General features: G+C 57.1%; 1 protein-coding gene across 2 annotated transcripts; it reads left to right on the top strand.

Moving 5' to 3' along the window:
• Positions 1-470: 470 nt before the first annotated feature.
• LOC100012629 (zinc finger protein 420-like) lies at positions 471-13,959 on the top strand. 2 transcript variants are annotated; one of them, XM_056821182.1, is made up of 5 exons: positions 471-579; positions 947-1,006; positions 1,117-1,243; positions 1,351-1,446; positions 8,102-13,959. In XM_056821182.1, the coding sequence occupies exons 2-5, from the start codon at positions 986-988 to the stop codon at positions 10,039-10,041; spliced, it is 2,184 nt and encodes a 727-aa protein (XP_056677160.1). In that variant the 5' UTR covers positions 471-579; positions 947-985; the 3' UTR covers positions 10,042-13,959. The 2 variants fall into 2 exon arrangements, with proteins under 2 accessions (XP_056677160.1, XP_056677161.1); XM_056821183.1 differs by lacking the exon at positions 1,351-1,446.
• The last annotated feature ends 1,606 nt before the right edge of the window (positions 13,960-15,565 follow it).

Here is a 15,565-nt window from a genome sequence, read left to right as displayed (position 1 = left end):
CTCCCAGGCCCCATTCAAGGGGCGCCTTCATTTCCCAGCCGTGCCCGGCCCACGATGGCCACCGTCGCCCGCTGGGAGCTGAGGAAGTTGTCATCTCTCAGGAGATTGGGCCACGGTGCCCGGAGGGCCCCACAGAGGTCGGCCGCCATCTTGGCCGGTGCTCCGGCCCATGGAGAGTGGAGAGAGGCAGGGTCTGCGGGCATCCTGGAGGGGTTACCCCCCGCGGCCCTTCGGGGTCGGGCTGCCGCTTCCCGGAGCCTTCTCCTGCCGCATCTTCTCCATCCGGTCAGCCAGGGGGATTTCCGTAGCTGGAGGGCCCCGACTGCTTGCTGGACCCTCAGAGCACAGTGGCCACAGCGCTGCGAGCTCCAAGCGCTAGGGGGCAGCACAACGCGCGCAGACCAGACGGACTACGACCCCCAGAAGCCCTTTCGCGAGATGCCAGCGCTTCCGCGGCCCAGGCGGGACGTCACTGCCGGTTCCGACCTCTAGCCACATCTTGGACGCGCGAGCTTGCGGTAGTCTTAGCTCTTCCCTTCCGCGCCACCGCCGGAGGCCGATCCCAGGTCCCAGGCCCGGGTGAGTGGGCGCCGGAGGCTGGGGGCCCGGCGGCGACTGGTGCGCGCAGGGGGCGGGGCGTCCGGGGGAGGGAGGTGCGCCGGGGCGGGGCTGCGCCCGCGCACCTCCGGCGGCCCCATTGGCTCCTGCATATGCCCCGCCCCGCCCCACGGCTGGGCCAGGGCTCCTGCCTCCAATGGGGCGGCCGGGACCTCCTCCCCCGCCGCCTGCTGCACCCCCTCATCCTCTGGGAGGGGAGGCGGGCCCCGCCCCCTTGTGATCCCTCCCCGGGCCCCCTTCCCTTTGGGGTCGGCGCCTCCCCCCGCCTGACCCTCCCGGGGCTCCCCGCGGTCCCGGGGCCCCTTGTGTCCCCTTCGCTCCCCCCCAGGAGGCCGCAGGTGACCGTGGAGGCAGCCCGGCCGTGAGGATGGCCCCCCGCAGCCCCCAGGTGAGCCGGGGGGCGGGAGGGCGCCTCCCCAGGGGGCGTTCGGGGAGCGCTTGGGTCCCGGGTCCCGGGTGCGAGTGCGAGCCCAGCCCGGCCCCTCCCCCGCCTTTCAGGCCCCCGTGACGTTCCGGGACGTGGCCGTGGACTTCACCGCCGAGGAGTGGCGCCGCCTGGGCCCGGCGCAGAAGGAGCTGTACCGGGAGGTGATGCTGGAGAACTACCGCAGCCTGGTGTGCCTGGGTGAGGAGCCGCGCCCCGGGGGGTGCCGGGGGGTGCCGGGCGGGGCGGGGCGGGGGCCGGCCTCCTCCCCAGGAGCCAATCTCGGCTTCCCTTTCCCCACCGCGCAGGACTCGTGGCGTCCCGCCCCGCCGTCATCGGGCAGCTGCTGCGAGGCGAGGCTCCGTGGATGGCGGCCCCAGAGCTCCGCGCAGCCAGCGGCCCGGGTGAGTGCCGGCGGCTCTGCTCGGCCGCTTCCCCGGGGCGGGCCGGCCCTTCACTGGCCCCTGTCACGGGGCGCGCGGGCGCGCGGGTCCCCCATCGAGGAGCCGGCCGGCCGGGGTCTGTGGGGAGGCCCCGGCCGGTCACTGCTCCGGAGCCCCGCCTTCCGCCATGGGGCCCCCGGGCCGGCCGCAAGGTTCTGCCGGGCTGTCCCGAGGCTTTCCTGCGTCGTCCGGGCCCTTGTTCTCGCGGCTGCCGGGGCTCCTCCGCATCTGATCTCTCTGTGCTGTCCTGGGCCCCAGGCTCCGCCTCTGCGTCCACTGTGTGGTCGGAGCTCTTGTCGCCCGCGTTTCGGCCAGTAGTGAGCTCCCCGTCTGCCCGGGTCACTGCCGGGCGGCTCTGCTCCCTGGCTCAGGCATTTCCGCCAGTAGTGAGCTCCCCGTCCCGCTGGGTCACTGCCAGGTGGCTCTGCTCCCTGGCTCAGGCATTTCGGCCAGTAGTGAGCTCCCCATCTGCCCGGGTCACTGCCCGGTGGCTCTGCTCCTGGCTCAGGCATTTCGGCCAGTAGTGAGCTCCCCGTCTGCCCGGGTCACTGCCCGGTGGCTCTGCTCCTGGCTCAGGCATTTCGGCCAGTAGTGAGCTCCCCGTCCCACCGGGTGACTGCCAGGTGGCTCTGCTCCTGGCTCAGTGATCACTTCTGGCCTGGGCTCCTTTTACCCCCCAGCTGGGCTCTTCCCCTCTTGGTTCTTAGTGAGCGGGCCAGGCTTCTCCCTCTCTTTGCGGCCACTGTGGGCTCCCAAGGCAGCCTGGGCAGCAGGGAGCCCTCTGGCCCCCCTCCCTGAGCTCTGCGCTCTCACCAGTGCTTGTTGTCTGGAACCCTTCAAGGCCCTGCTCTAGAGTTGGCCGAAGAGGAGGGTCCTGGCAGCCCCCCCTCCCCCCCTTCTCCCTAAACACTAGTCGAGCCACTTTGTCTTTGAGCAGCTGCTCAAGTTCACTTGGGAGTCGGCCTTTTCCTTCCTGACTTTAAGATGATTTCAGGCCCCACTTTGACGGCTGAGTTGGCCTGATCCACTCAAGCTGTCGGCTTTATTGTGTCCTTCACTGGTTGCTCCTTTGCCTTTTTCCGTTTCTGGCTCATCGATCTTCCTCTTAGCTAACGGCTCCCCCTTTAACCCAGCCCTTCATTTTATTCCTTAACTCACCTTTTTCTTTTCTTTTTCTAATTGGCTAATTGAGACAGTTTTCTGAGGTTACGTGATTCAGGCTCTTTCCCTCCCCCCAAGCTGACAAGCGGTTCCACTGGGTTCTCCGTGTATCATTGTACTAAACCTATTTCCATGTCGTTCATGTTTGCAGTAGAGGAAACTTTAACATCAAAACCCCAACCCTAACCCCATCCAACCACGTGATCGAGCCTATGTTTTTCTTCTGCATTTCCGCTCCCACCGTTCTTCCTCTGGGTGTGGAGAGCAGCTGCATTCTTTCCCCTCAGCCCCTTGGGGTTGTGCTGGGTCATTGCACTGCTGCTAGTAGGGAAGTCAGTTACATTTGATCATGCTACAATGTATCCATCTCTGTGTACAATGTTGTGGTTCTGCTTGTGTCACTTCCTGGAGGTCGTCCCAGTTCACATGGAGCCCCTCCAGTTCGTCACTCCTTTCTAAGTCACTTTTTTTTACCTTTTAGTTTTTCACCTTTGCTTTGATTCTTAGAACTTCCATTTTGATATTCGATATTCTAGGAAATGTGTCCACTTCTGGAGGTTTTAGTTTCATGCCCAATTCATTGATTGGTCCTTTATCACTTCTGCTGATCACAGTGACTAGATACCTGCTTTCCCCTAAGGATGCCAATGGCCATATCCCCAAACTCTGGGAGGTCATTGAATTATTGCCATTCTCCTTAACGAAGTTGCCTATCATTTCTTTGATCCCCCAATTCTTCAATCTATTTAGACCAGAAGGAATTTTCAAGTGTAGATTTAAAAGTTAATATCAAAATACTCCAAGAATGATATTTAGTAAGATTTATTGATAATACCTTGAAGCAAAAAGGAAAATAAAAGGCTAGAGAGTCAGAGAAAGCTCACCCAGCCTCCCACATGGGAAAAGGGGTAGGGGCCACAAAATTATACACATCCATAACAAATGCAAAGTGAACAAAGGGAAAAGGATTCTTGGGACAAGAAAAGAATTCTGGGAGATGGAGTCCAAAGGTACAAGATTTCTAATTAAACACAATCCTTTCTATAGTGGCCCTTAATGGAATTTAGTTTTGTTTCATTGCGGTCAATAAAGGATGTATTTAATATTTCTGCCTTTTTGCATCTGTTTGTGAGGTTTTTATGGCCTAATTGATGGTGCTATTGAGAGGTGAGAAATATATGTACGTGCTGCATAGCTGCCCCAGTCTAAGGCAGGCGGGAAGGCTTTCAAACTCGCCTTTTCCAGATTCACATCCGCAGTGATGGCCATTGATTTCCTCTCCTGGATTCTGCTTTCTGACATGCTCTGGTCCTCTTTCATTCTATGAGCGAGTCTTCACCTGCCGGCTCCCAGTTCTGATTGTTAATCACCGTTTCCCTCTGCCCCATTTTCTTTGCTTTTTTCAAACCTTCCCGACCATCTCCGAATCAAATCTGTGTACTGAATCCAAGGCAGAAGAGAGGCAAGGGCAGGGTAAAGGGGGTGAAGTGACTTGTCCAGGGTCACCTCACTAGGAAGTGTCTTAGGTCACATTGGAACCCAGAACCTGCGGTCATTGGACCTGGCCCAAGGAGGGTGAAGGGAGAAGAGAATGAGCTGTCCCACTCTGTGGCCGTGGTGCCCCCTAGAGGCCCTCCAGAGAACCAGCTGCTGGTGAGCCAAGAGGGGCTCTGTGGCATTCTGCTCCTGCCTGGAGCCATCTCAGCTCCTTGGCTTTCCCGCTTTCTCCCTGCAGGCCCTGCTGTGTCAGGTTCCCCAAAGAGTGCAGCTCCTGCCCTTGTCCTTCCCTGGCACAGCCCTGCTGGGCCCCCTTTCTGCCCCGCTGGCGCCATTGATTGCTCTCTTGGCTTCTCTCCTTTTCAGACTTCTGCCCCAGTGTGTTTTCTTCTAGGCGCTTCGGGGCTCTCCACCCCTTCTGGGCGTGTGTCGGGTCTCCTCGCCTACATTCAGAAAGGCTTTGTGTGACCTTGGCCAAGTTGTGTCTCTTCCGCCTCCAGCGGCCTCAGCTGTAAAATGGGTATAAGAGCCGCTCCCAGGGCAGGGCTGTGGCGAGGCTCCGGTGGTTCATTTGTCAAGGGAGGCATTCAGTGCTTCCGCCCTTCCTCGTCCCCTTCTTGGACTTTGGATGGGCGAGTGCAGACCCAGTGCAGGCCGACAGGAAGCTGCGGACTCACCGCGCCTGCCTGCCAGCATTTATTAAGCACCAGTTGTGTGCTCGGCACCCAGTCCCGGGCCACAAAGAGATGGCGGTAAGTCAGCTGTGGGCGCCCTCGCCAGGCCCTGGGCAAGTCCTGGAGCCCCGGCTCAGCCCTCAGCACCTCCCGCCGAAGGGCCCAGCCGTTGTGGGTGCCAAGCGTGGTGCCGGCCCAGGGATGCAGCAGGAGAATCTGACGGTCCCTGCTCGGGCCCCTTCGGGTGGGGAAGAGGACAGCCAGGGAGCCGTCGGAGGAAAAGGCCTTCTAGGTCTTCAGGAGCCCCGGCTGCAGGCCCCTCCCCCCCAGCCTCTCCCCCGGCTGCCTCCTAGGAGGTCGGGTCGGCTCTGGGGCTCTGGGCAGTGGAGAGGGGGCGGGGCTGGGCCCAGTCATCCTCCTCCAGTCCTGCCTGTTTCCTGGCTGGGCCCCGGGGGCGGGGCTCTGCGGGCGCCGCCCATGGCAGCCACTTTGCCCGGCCTCTGGCCCTCCTACCTGGGGGACTGGAGTGGGGGCGGGGCACAGCCCCTTTGCACCGGGAGCCTCGTCCCTCCGCTCTTGAGGCAGATGACTGTGGTTTGTAGCCTCGCGAGAGCAGCGGCTGGAAGAGAGAGGAGGGGCAGAGCGCGGAGGGAGAGCGGGAGGGTGCAAGCCCGGGTTGGGGTCGGACGGGGTGAGGGAAGAGACGTGGGAGGCGGAGTGGGACGGGCCTGGAAGAACCAGCCCGGCCGGGAGCTCGAGGCACGGCGGGGACACTTTAGAGGGGGGCGACGGCTGGCCCGGATCCATTCAGCGCCCCCTGCAGACAGATGGAAATGGAACCCCGGAGCGGACGGTAGGAAGCCGAGAGACCCCACAAGCACGGGCGGCCGGAAATGCAGCGAGGAAGGCCGAGAAGAGCTGCCAGAGAGCCGCGGAGGAAGGACCGGGCAGCCCTGTGCTCGCCGGAGTCCCACCTGGACAGTCCCCGGCCTTGGAGGCGGCTCCTCGGGTTTGTCCCTTACAGCAGCTGCCATTCGAATGGCGGGCTTGACCCCAGACGCCAGGAACTAGGAGGGACGGTCGGACGTCTCCAAAGGAACCTTCAGGCTTCCCACAAGGCAGAAACGCTGAGCTGGGAGAACACTCTGGACGGGGAATCGGGCTTCCTCAGCCGCTGTACTTGAGATCTGCTGACAGTTTGTTTGGCGGGCAGGCGGGGGCCTGGGGCAGCCATCCTGGGTATTGGCAGTTGGGCAGCAGCTTTTCAATGAGCTGATTTCAACTTTTTATTCATACTTCCACCTTCCTTCATTCAATCCTGGCAGTCTCCCACCCCCTCCCCCCTTTAAAGATGCTTAAACAAAACCAAGCCATCGTGTGCACATAGGTGGGCGTGGCAGCCTTCCCAGGTGGAGGGAGGTCCGGTTCCTTCTCTCTCCTCCGGGCCCAGCTGGGTTACTGCCTTTCACACAGGGCTCTTTCTCTTCTTTCCAGTTTCCTTGAGTCTCCTCGTGTTTCCTTTTGCATTCTTGAAGGGGTCTTCGGTTAAGTCTGTGTGCCCCGATGGCTCCCTCCTCACAGGTCCGTGGGCACCTGTTCTTGGCCCGCATTACAGGGAATACAGGGGAGACTCCCTCTGGGTTTGACGTTGGGTAGCCCTGGCCTGAGTCAGAGGGACTGTAAGAACTATAATTGGGCTTGACTCAATATTAGAATCATAAAAGTAATATTGTGGTCGCCCTTTATAAAACATCCCTTAAGTCAAAATGACTGTTAGCAGCTTTTACTTACAATGAGGTAGAGAAAGTAAAAGTGGGAAACAGGAACGAGGTAGGAAAAAAAATCCCCTAGCTATAAAAATACTCTGAGCCCTAATCCTACTGCCTCCAAACTGGGAATGGGAATCCCAAAGTGAATCTCACCTTGATCCAAAGTTGTAGAAGCTGAAATCCAAAGAGCCAGGAGACACTGGACTCCACCAAGAACCTCCAGCTCCAGTCACAGGCCAATGGAGGATCCAAGGGACCAGTCTCTCCAAACTTCAGGAAAGGAATGGAATCCAGACCATGTTGGGCTCTTTTTATACTCCTTTTTCCGAGTCATTTCCTATCTCTCCCCTTCTTCACAGAAACCAATAAGTAGTCTTTCAATTTGCCTAATACTGTCTGTGGGATCCACCTCTCCTCCTCTGAGCATATAAACTTTTATCAAAGGATTCACATGTTTCTGACTGAGTTAAAAGGGTAGAGCTCGCTGAGTACTTGATTGAGTTAAGATGAAGAAATTTCCTTTCAGAATGGGTTGGACTCCCTTTTTTGGGTCAGTCTCATCTTCTCATTGCAGCACTTATAAATGGGTCCAGGAGTATTTAGAAAGCACCTATTGTGTGCCAGTTGCAGAACTGAGCATTGGAGAGATTAAGAGGAAGAGGCTCCCCTGGTCGCAATTATACTTTTGTAACAAATTCTAACAATATTATAACACATGGAGCTAGCCTTGTCATGGGAAGGAGTGGGATTAAAGTCCCAGCCATGGCTCCTTGATGTTTGATATGGCCTCTTGACAGCTCTTAGAAAGATAGCAGAACCCCTCCACATGCTTGAGGGAACCTCCTTGCTCAGAGGCCTGTATGTAGAGGAAGTTCTGCCCTCGATGGGCTTCATCGGTCTTCCTGTCTATACATTGGATGAGGTGACCTCAGAATTCCTCTCTTTCAATCCTTGATCCTGATGATGAAATATTCATTTTTCACCTTGAATGAAGTGGCCTTCTCCCAGCATTGGCCTCTTCATCCTGGATCAGCCATTTGGAATAGATCAGAGGAGAGACTGGAAGTTGGGAGCCTGCCAAAAGGGCAAAGGCGTCCAGAGATGGGATCATTGTGACTTTGAGCTAGTCAGAAAGTGAAGCTGAGGTAGGTTCTCCTTTCGAAAGTGTAATGATGGATACGCCTGGCACACTGGGAATGGTACTTTGCTGGTGAAAGCTTTGTCTAAGGTAAGCAAATGAGTGATTGTGCATGAGCTGTGTCTGGTGATCATGACCATTTCTATATTTGTAGCTCAAAGGTCTGTAAGAAATGTTCCTCTTAGCATCCCTAAAAGCATAGTGTCGTATTTTTATTGAGTTTAACAATCATTTTTCTCAATGGAAGAACATTTTTTTCTGGCACTTACATGATTCCTGGGACATATCAGATACTTAGACATTTTTCCTTAACTTGAATTGGATGAGACAGAAGCTGGAAGAATGGGGGCTATTTATATATTTGTATTTTCTTTCAGATGAAGACACTAGGTCTGAAACCAATGAGTCAGTTCCAAAGTTGGATCTTTCTATGGAAGAAGCATCTTGTGAAGGCCTCCCAAAGGATGGGCCTTGTATCTCCAGATTCAGAAAAGCTGGAGCATATACTGCAAGGTTAGAGGGTCAGCATGACAATAAGGAACGGAGTCTTCATAAACATGATACCCACAGAAAGAACTTAAGGCTCCAGCCAGGCCGAAGAAGGTATCATCGAATCTGTCTGAAGAAGATATTTTCCAAGTTTAATGAATGTGGGAAACCCTTTGATTATAATTCAGGGCTTATTGACTATCAACTAATTCATGCTGCAGAAAAGCCTTTTGAATGTAATGAATGTGGCAAAGGCTTCCGCTGGAGCACAGAACTTACTGTCCACCAGAGAATTCACACCGGAGAAAAACCTTACGAATGTAATGACTGTGGGAAGGCCTTCCGCCAGAGTTCCCAACTTACTATCCATAAGAGAATTCATACTGGAGAGAAACCTTATGAATGCCATGAATGTGGGAAGGCCTTCCACCAGAGTGCGGGACTTACACAGCATCAGGCAATTCATTCTGGAGAGAAACCTTTTGAATGTAATGAATGTGGGAAAACCTTCCGCCGTAGCTCACAGCTTACAGGACATCAGAGAATTCATACTGGAGAGAAACCTTATAAATGTAGTGAATGTGGAAAAGATTTCCGCCAGAGCTCCCAACTTACTATCCATAAGAGAATTCATACTGGAGAGAAACCTTATGAATGTCATGGATGTGGAAAGGCCTTCCACCAGAGTGCGGGACTTATGCAACATCAGAAAATTCATACTGGAGAGAAACCTTATGAGTGTCATGAGTGCGGGAAAGCCTTCCATCAGAGCTCCCAGCTTACTGTACATCAGAGAATTCATACTGGAGAGAAACCTTATGTTTGTAAAGAATGTGGGAAGGCCTTCCACTGGAGTTCACGGCTCACACAACACCAGAGAATCCATACTGGAGAGAAACCTTATGAATGTAATGACTGTGGAAAAGCTTTCCGCCAGAGCTCACAACTCCTTGTACATCAGAGAATCCACACAGGAGAGAAACCTTATGAATGTAAAGAATGTGGGAAGGCCTTTCACCGAAGCACAGGGCTTACTCAACATCAGAGAAGTCACACCGGAGAGAAACCTTATGAATGTAATGAATGTGGGAAGACGTTCCTGCAGAAGTCTTGGCTTACTGTCCATCAGAGAATTCACACTGGAGAGAAACCTTATGGATGTAAGGAATGTGGAAAGGCCTTCCGCCGGAGCTCACAGCTGACTCAACATCAGATCATTCATACCAGAGAAAAACCTTATGAATGTCATGAATGTGGGAAGACTTTCCACCAGACCTCTCAGCTTATTCGACATCAGATAATTCATACCGGAGAGAAACCTTATATTTGTAATCAATGTGGCAAGGCCTTCCAACAGAGTAAACACCTTACTCGACATGAGATAATTCATACTGGAGAGAAACCCTATGAATGCAGTGAATGCGGGAAGGCCTTCCGCCGGAGCATAGAACTTACTCGACATCAAACAATTCATAGTGGAGGGAAACCTTTTGAATGTACTGAGTGTGGGAAGGCCTTCCGCCTGAGAACAAGGCTTACTGAACATGTGAGAATTCACACTGAAGAGAAGCCTTATGAATGTAACGAGTGTGGGAAGGCCTTCCGTCAGAGCGCAGGACTTATACAGCATCAGAGAATTCACACTGGAGAGAAGCCTTATGGATGCAGCGTGTGTGGGAAGACTTTCCGCCAGAGCTCACAGCTTATTCGACATCAGAGAACTCATGCTGGAGAGAGACCTCATGAATGCAACATCTGTGAAAATGCCCTCTGCCTGAGTAAACACCTCACCCAGCAGTACCCTACACAAGCTGGAGAGAAGCCGTAGGAAGGGGGAACCCTATGAATGTAATAAACATGAGGATTTCAGCCAGACCAGAGAACTTATACCAAAGGAAATCTTAGAGTTGAAGCAAGTCAGTGTCTCCTGTCCCCTAGTGAATATTCCAGACCATTTCCTTTCTTGAGCCTCAAGCCTCCCATCTTCCCTAGTGTCTCCTCTTACAGCAGATGACTTTGCCCCATTTCCCCCCAAAATTAAATCTATCTAAATTGAGCTGATTTCTTCAATTTCACATTTACACAGTTCTTAGTAATATCAATTGCTTTCTCTTACTCCTTTTAGTGACCAAAAAAAAAAAAATCATGGGCTCATCTAAGTAGAAGCATGGCTGACTGGGCCCAATGTGGTCCAGTCTTTATTCTCAGAAGAACCTTAGCTAGAGCATATAAAACAAAATGAAAATGCTTTCCCCGTTAGAGTCTCAATGCTAATGTCCAAAAGTCTATCTTCTACCTGGATAAGAACACCTTCTACAATAATCTCACCAAGTGGTCATTCGTGCTTTGCTGGAAGAGCCCTTGAGGGGGTGGGGACCATTTTCTCTTGATGCACTCCATTCCTGAACAGCCTCCTCCTGTTACTCTGGTTTCTGACCTGACCCATAGGGCTGAGCAGAAAAAAGGCCCTGACTAGATGTACCGTGTCCCCCTATTGCACAAACACGTGAAGCTATTGCTCATACTCCCCAATTCCCCGAGCCCAGGATCCGGTGACCAGACTGCTGTCCCCTGCATGCTCTCCAGCTTGTCAGTATCCTCACACTGATTCCCCATCACCCAAGCTGGACAGTGTCCTCCAGATGGGTTCCAAGAGGGGCTAAGTCCAGCCCCAGGCTATCCCCAGATGCCTCCTCTAATATGCCCACTAGTCAAATGAGCGAAACAACCTTGATCCTGTCCTACACCAACCCGGCTCTCCATCCCCCAAAGCCTACTGACAGCGTTTCTACTTTGTGATGCGGAAACCAGGGCTTGGAGATTGTGACTTCCCTGGTGTGTCTCCAAGCCTTGCAATCTTCTTTCTGTCCCATCTGCTTTGATCTCCCAGAGCTCGCTGAGGAGCCTCCTCCTCGATCAAGCCAAGTCTTTCTCTGCCTTTAGCAGCTACCCAACAGTGACGATCGCCGTCTTCTTTTCACTAATCTCTTCTCATCAAGGAGAGCCTCTTTGCTGCCCCAAGAGCACGGCTTGTATAATCCTTTCCAGCAGACCTGCAGGGTAGGGGAGACGTGGAGGATGTGCTTGTGACCCAGTAGCTAGTCAGAGCTAGTGTGGATTCGCCCCTCGCTCTCCGTCCTGCTGGCCTTCTTCCTTTATCGTGTATCCCCTTCTTTGTCTTCTTTGCCAGCTCCCAGGGAGAAAGCTGGTTGCTCTCCCCGAGCCCACCTTGGCTCTCGTTTCTTTTTCGAGTGGAAATCTCAAGGCTCTCCGTGGACATTTGTGGCCCGTTGGCTTCAGGAGAGCAGGGGCCAAGTCCCCCCTTTCTGCCCCTTTACTAGCTGTGACCTTGGGCAAGTCACCGTCGGGGCTTGTTTTGTCACCTGTGAAACGGGAACGGGGTGGAGCAGAAGCTTTCGGAGGCCTTGCGTGCTGCTAGCTTGATAGTCCTCAGTATCCCTCCAAACGGGGCCTGATCTTGGAGTGTGTCGTTTCTGCGATTCTTCCCGCTCGTCGCCTCTGGGGTGCTTGGAAGGCTGGTACGTGGAAGTGCTGGCGGGCCTGTTGTTCGGCCCAATTCCCGGCGTGCCTTTGTCGGGTCCCTGGCAGTGCCGGACCCCCCCGTCCCCCGCCTCCAGGAAGGCCACGTCCTGTTGTTGGCCTGCCTCGGAGGGGGGAGACGGGGGGGTGGGGCTGCAGAGGCCGCTTCGGCTTCTAAATTCGAGCTGGCCTAAAGCGGGCCGCGGAGAGGATTCCCGATGAGGGGCAGAGAGGCCTCCCAGGCCCCTTCGCCCTGTGGAGGCAGATGCAGAAGGCCACTGCCCCGGGGAAGCAGGTTAGGGGCTCCTGGGGGGAGGCCCTTGGGCCGAGCCTTGGGGGGAGGACACAGGTCTGGGCACCCGCTGGGGAGGCTGCACGAGAAGGGCCGGTGGTGGCGGGCGGCCCTGACGAGAATGACTGGAAGGCCATGGAGAGAAGGAGGCAGGCGTGGAAGAAGAGCTCCACGCGGCAGAGGGCCAGGGGGAAGCAGGAGGTGCGGGAGAAAGAGGGCGGCAGGCCCGAGAGCACTTGGCAGGGCCTTCGCTGAGCGGGAACGCTGCGGCTGGAGGCCGCCCAGCCAGACGGCTTTGGCAGAGTTCCCCAGGATGCCTCCCGTGTCACCATTCGCACTCGGGGCCCCCCGATCCTTGGTCCCCGAGGAGCCAGCAGCAGCCAGCACCGGGACGCGGTAATGGACTGCCCTGAATACTTCTGTGAGGCAGCAGCCACGGAAGGAGCATCCGGCTTCCTGGCTGTGCGCTGCTTCTCCCCTTCCCTCGTACAGCGGCGAGCCCTGGCACACCTGCAGTCTTTCCCAAGCCTCGCCCCACGCCGCGCCGGCTTCGGGGAGGGGAGGAGAGCCTGGAGGGCTGCAGGGAAGAGACAGACGGGCTCGCTCTGGGAAAACCTTGCCAACAAGGCGCGGCGGCCTCACGGGGGCCCTCGCCGACTCCCTCCCCCGAGCAGCCCAGCAGCGCCTCCAGGTTTCCGTCCTTCCCATCGGCCGTTGCTCACCCTCCGCGGAGAGCCTCGGCGCACGCTTTACCGAAAGCAGCAGCGGAAAGCAGGCCGTCGGCGCGTCCGGCCCGTCTCCTCCACCCTGGCTTCACGGGGACTCTTCTTGCTGGGCCCGTCCTTGCGCCCAGCCCTTCCTGGCTGGCCTCCCAGCGCCCCCGGCTCGGCCATTTCTAGCCCGCTCTCCTGGCTGCTCCTTCGCAGGCGTCCCCGTCCCTCCGCCACCAGACGAAGGCCGTCCGCAGCAGGCTGCCTCACTCTTGCTGCCTTGGGCCAAACTGCTCGCGCTTTCTCAGCCTCCATCCTTGACTTCTCTGCCGCCTCGGACCCTGGCGGGGGCCCTTCCCGGCTCTCGCTGACGCTGTCCTTTCTTGGCTCTGGTCGGCGTCCTGGCCCCGTCCTGAGCCCTCTCCTCCCTGGACGCCGGCGACCCCCAGACCTGCGTGGGCAGGCCTGACCTCCAGCGTCCCATCTCCAGCCGCCGCCGGGACGTCTCATGGCCGTGGGGGTCACAGCAGTCCTTCCAGGGGCCCAGGCTCCGCTCCAGGCACTGCCTCCCGCTTCTCCGGGTTACCGAAGCCCGTCGTGTCCGGCTCTGGCCGCCCCCACCTGGCACAGCGGACTGTTGGAATGGCCGTGGGCCGCTCTGCCGCCACTGCCGTCCACCCTCCATTCAGGGCCCCCCTGCCGCCTCCAAGCTCAAGGACAGAATCCTCCGGAGCCGTCCTCTCCTGCGCGTCCTTCCTGGCCCCGGACGCTCCGCCTCCGCATGGCTGCCTCTGTGCCCGGAATTGTCCCTCTGCGTCTCTGCCTCCTTCCCACAAGCCCCAGCCAAACCACCCCTCTAAGAGAAGCATTTCCCCATTGCTGCCTCCCTATGCTTGGGGTTCTCTCTGCTGTCCCAAGTTCCAATCCAGCCTCGGGCCCCCAGGCAGGTCATTGACCCCCTTGGCCTCAGGTCCTTTCTGTGAAATGAGCCGGAGAAGAAAATGGCCCAAACCTTGTGTGGCCCACCGAGTCGCGAAGAGCCGGATGCGAGGGCCGTGACTGAGGGAGATCAACAGGCCTGTCTGTAGCCTGCTTGTACATAGACGTCTGCATGCTTCCCTGTTAGCCTGGGAGCTCCTCGAGGGCAGGCGCCGGGGCTGCCCTCGTGTCCCCCAGCTTAATAAACACGTCTTGGCTGGCCTGACTCGTCGTCCACATGGGCTGCTCTTTTCTTCCCGCGCGCTGTGGAACTGGGCGAGATACTCGGTCTCGCCTTCCGAAGAGCCACCGAACGGCCGCGTGCAGGAGATGCCGCTCGTCGGCCCGCTGGCCCCGGGAGGTTCCCAGCACCCCTGGGGAGGCCTTTGGGCCTCGTGGTCAGGGGATGGGGGCCTCCTCCCGCCTCCCCTTTCACCCAACGAGGGAAACCCGGCTGGCCCTGCTAACTGCCCCTTCGCCGGGAGTCCGTGACCCTTTTCCCTCTCTTAGAGGCCACACCGGGCAGACGCTGGATAAGGGCTTCTCGGGGGGCTCAAGTGGCCGAGGCCAGATCCAAACTCACAAGTGCTGTGTGGACCTGGGGAGCCCCTCGGGGTCCTCGTCCATCGGGCTGGAAGCTCCTCGAGGGCAGAGGCTTTCTTTCTGCCGGCACTCGTATCCCCGTGTGTTGGCACGTGCCCCGCACAGCCCAAGTGCTTGATCACAAGCTCTGGACCATCCTGGCCACTAGGCCATGGGTGGGGACTAGTGTGAGACTCCGTGTTACCATCAGTGAAGCGAACCCCCAGAGGGTTTCAGACAGCCCTTAGACGCTGCGCCGACTCAACATGGGGCCCGGAAGATAAACGAGAGCAATGCTGCCCAGGGACTCTCCTGTCCCACAACCTTCCTTGGCTCCCTGATTCCCGGCTGCCACTGGCTTCGTCAAGGAGCTTGAGAGCAGCAAGCCAATGGCTGCCATTTTTCACCAAAGGAAACCCAAAGTTACTTTAAAAAAGGGTTCAAGCCCCAGATCCAACTTCAGGAATGAACCGGTAACTAGAAATTCAGGCTGTGAGCCGGAGAGGGTTGCTGGAGTGCCCAGGAGGCTTTCTGCCCCTTGCCGGTCGGCTGTGGGGCAGTTACGGCCTCACTGGGAAGTTAGCCAACCTGGACCAGCCTTCTGGGTAGAGCAGCCCTGCAGGGGAGTGTCCCTGAGGCCATTCGGGAGCGAAGGGCATTTCTGCCCCCCTTCAATGGCAGCCTCCACGTTGAGGTGAGCCAAGGCAGAAGGCCCTGCTGGACAACGGGCAGGCCAGCTGCTCGAGGACCTCAGGGCATAGCAGCAGCGATTCCCCGCAGAAGAGCAGTTCTGGCTGGCCGGCACAGGAGCTGAGGTGGAAAAGGGTCTGGAGTGCGGGCGTTCTGGGAGCTGGAACCCCCCTCGGGAGCCCAACACCAGAGGCAGGCTGGAGCTTTTGCTGGGTGCACAGCCCTTACCAGGCGCTCTGCAGAGAAGCAAAGGCAGCCCCGCCCTCCACGGACATTCTAGAGCGAGACAAGAACCCTGACCTACGGGGAGGCATGAGGTGAGCATCGGGGCAGGGAAGGCCATCGAAGGGGCCGGCCAGAGAAAAGGCTCAGAGCCCGGGGAAGGCACGTCCACGGACGGTCATGGCTCACCGGCTCCCTCGGGAAATCCTGGCTTCAGGGAGGGGGGGAATGAGGGGAGCCGAGTGGGAGCACTTGGAGGGGAAGCGCGGGGGCTGCCCTGGCCGAAGCCGGTGGAGATGCCGAGTTCCAGATTCCACAACGGACCGTGAAGCAGCACC

The sequence above is a fragment of the Monodelphis domestica genome, chromosome 3, assembly GCF_027887165.1.
Source record: "Monodelphis domestica isolate mMonDom1 chromosome 3, mMonDom1.pri, whole genome shotgun sequence".
Lineage (NCBI taxonomy): Eukaryota > Metazoa > Chordata > Mammalia > Didelphimorphia > Didelphidae > Monodelphis > Monodelphis domestica.
The sequence above is the reverse complement of the archived record's forward strand: the minus strand, read 5'-3'. Positions and strand labels throughout refer to the sequence as shown.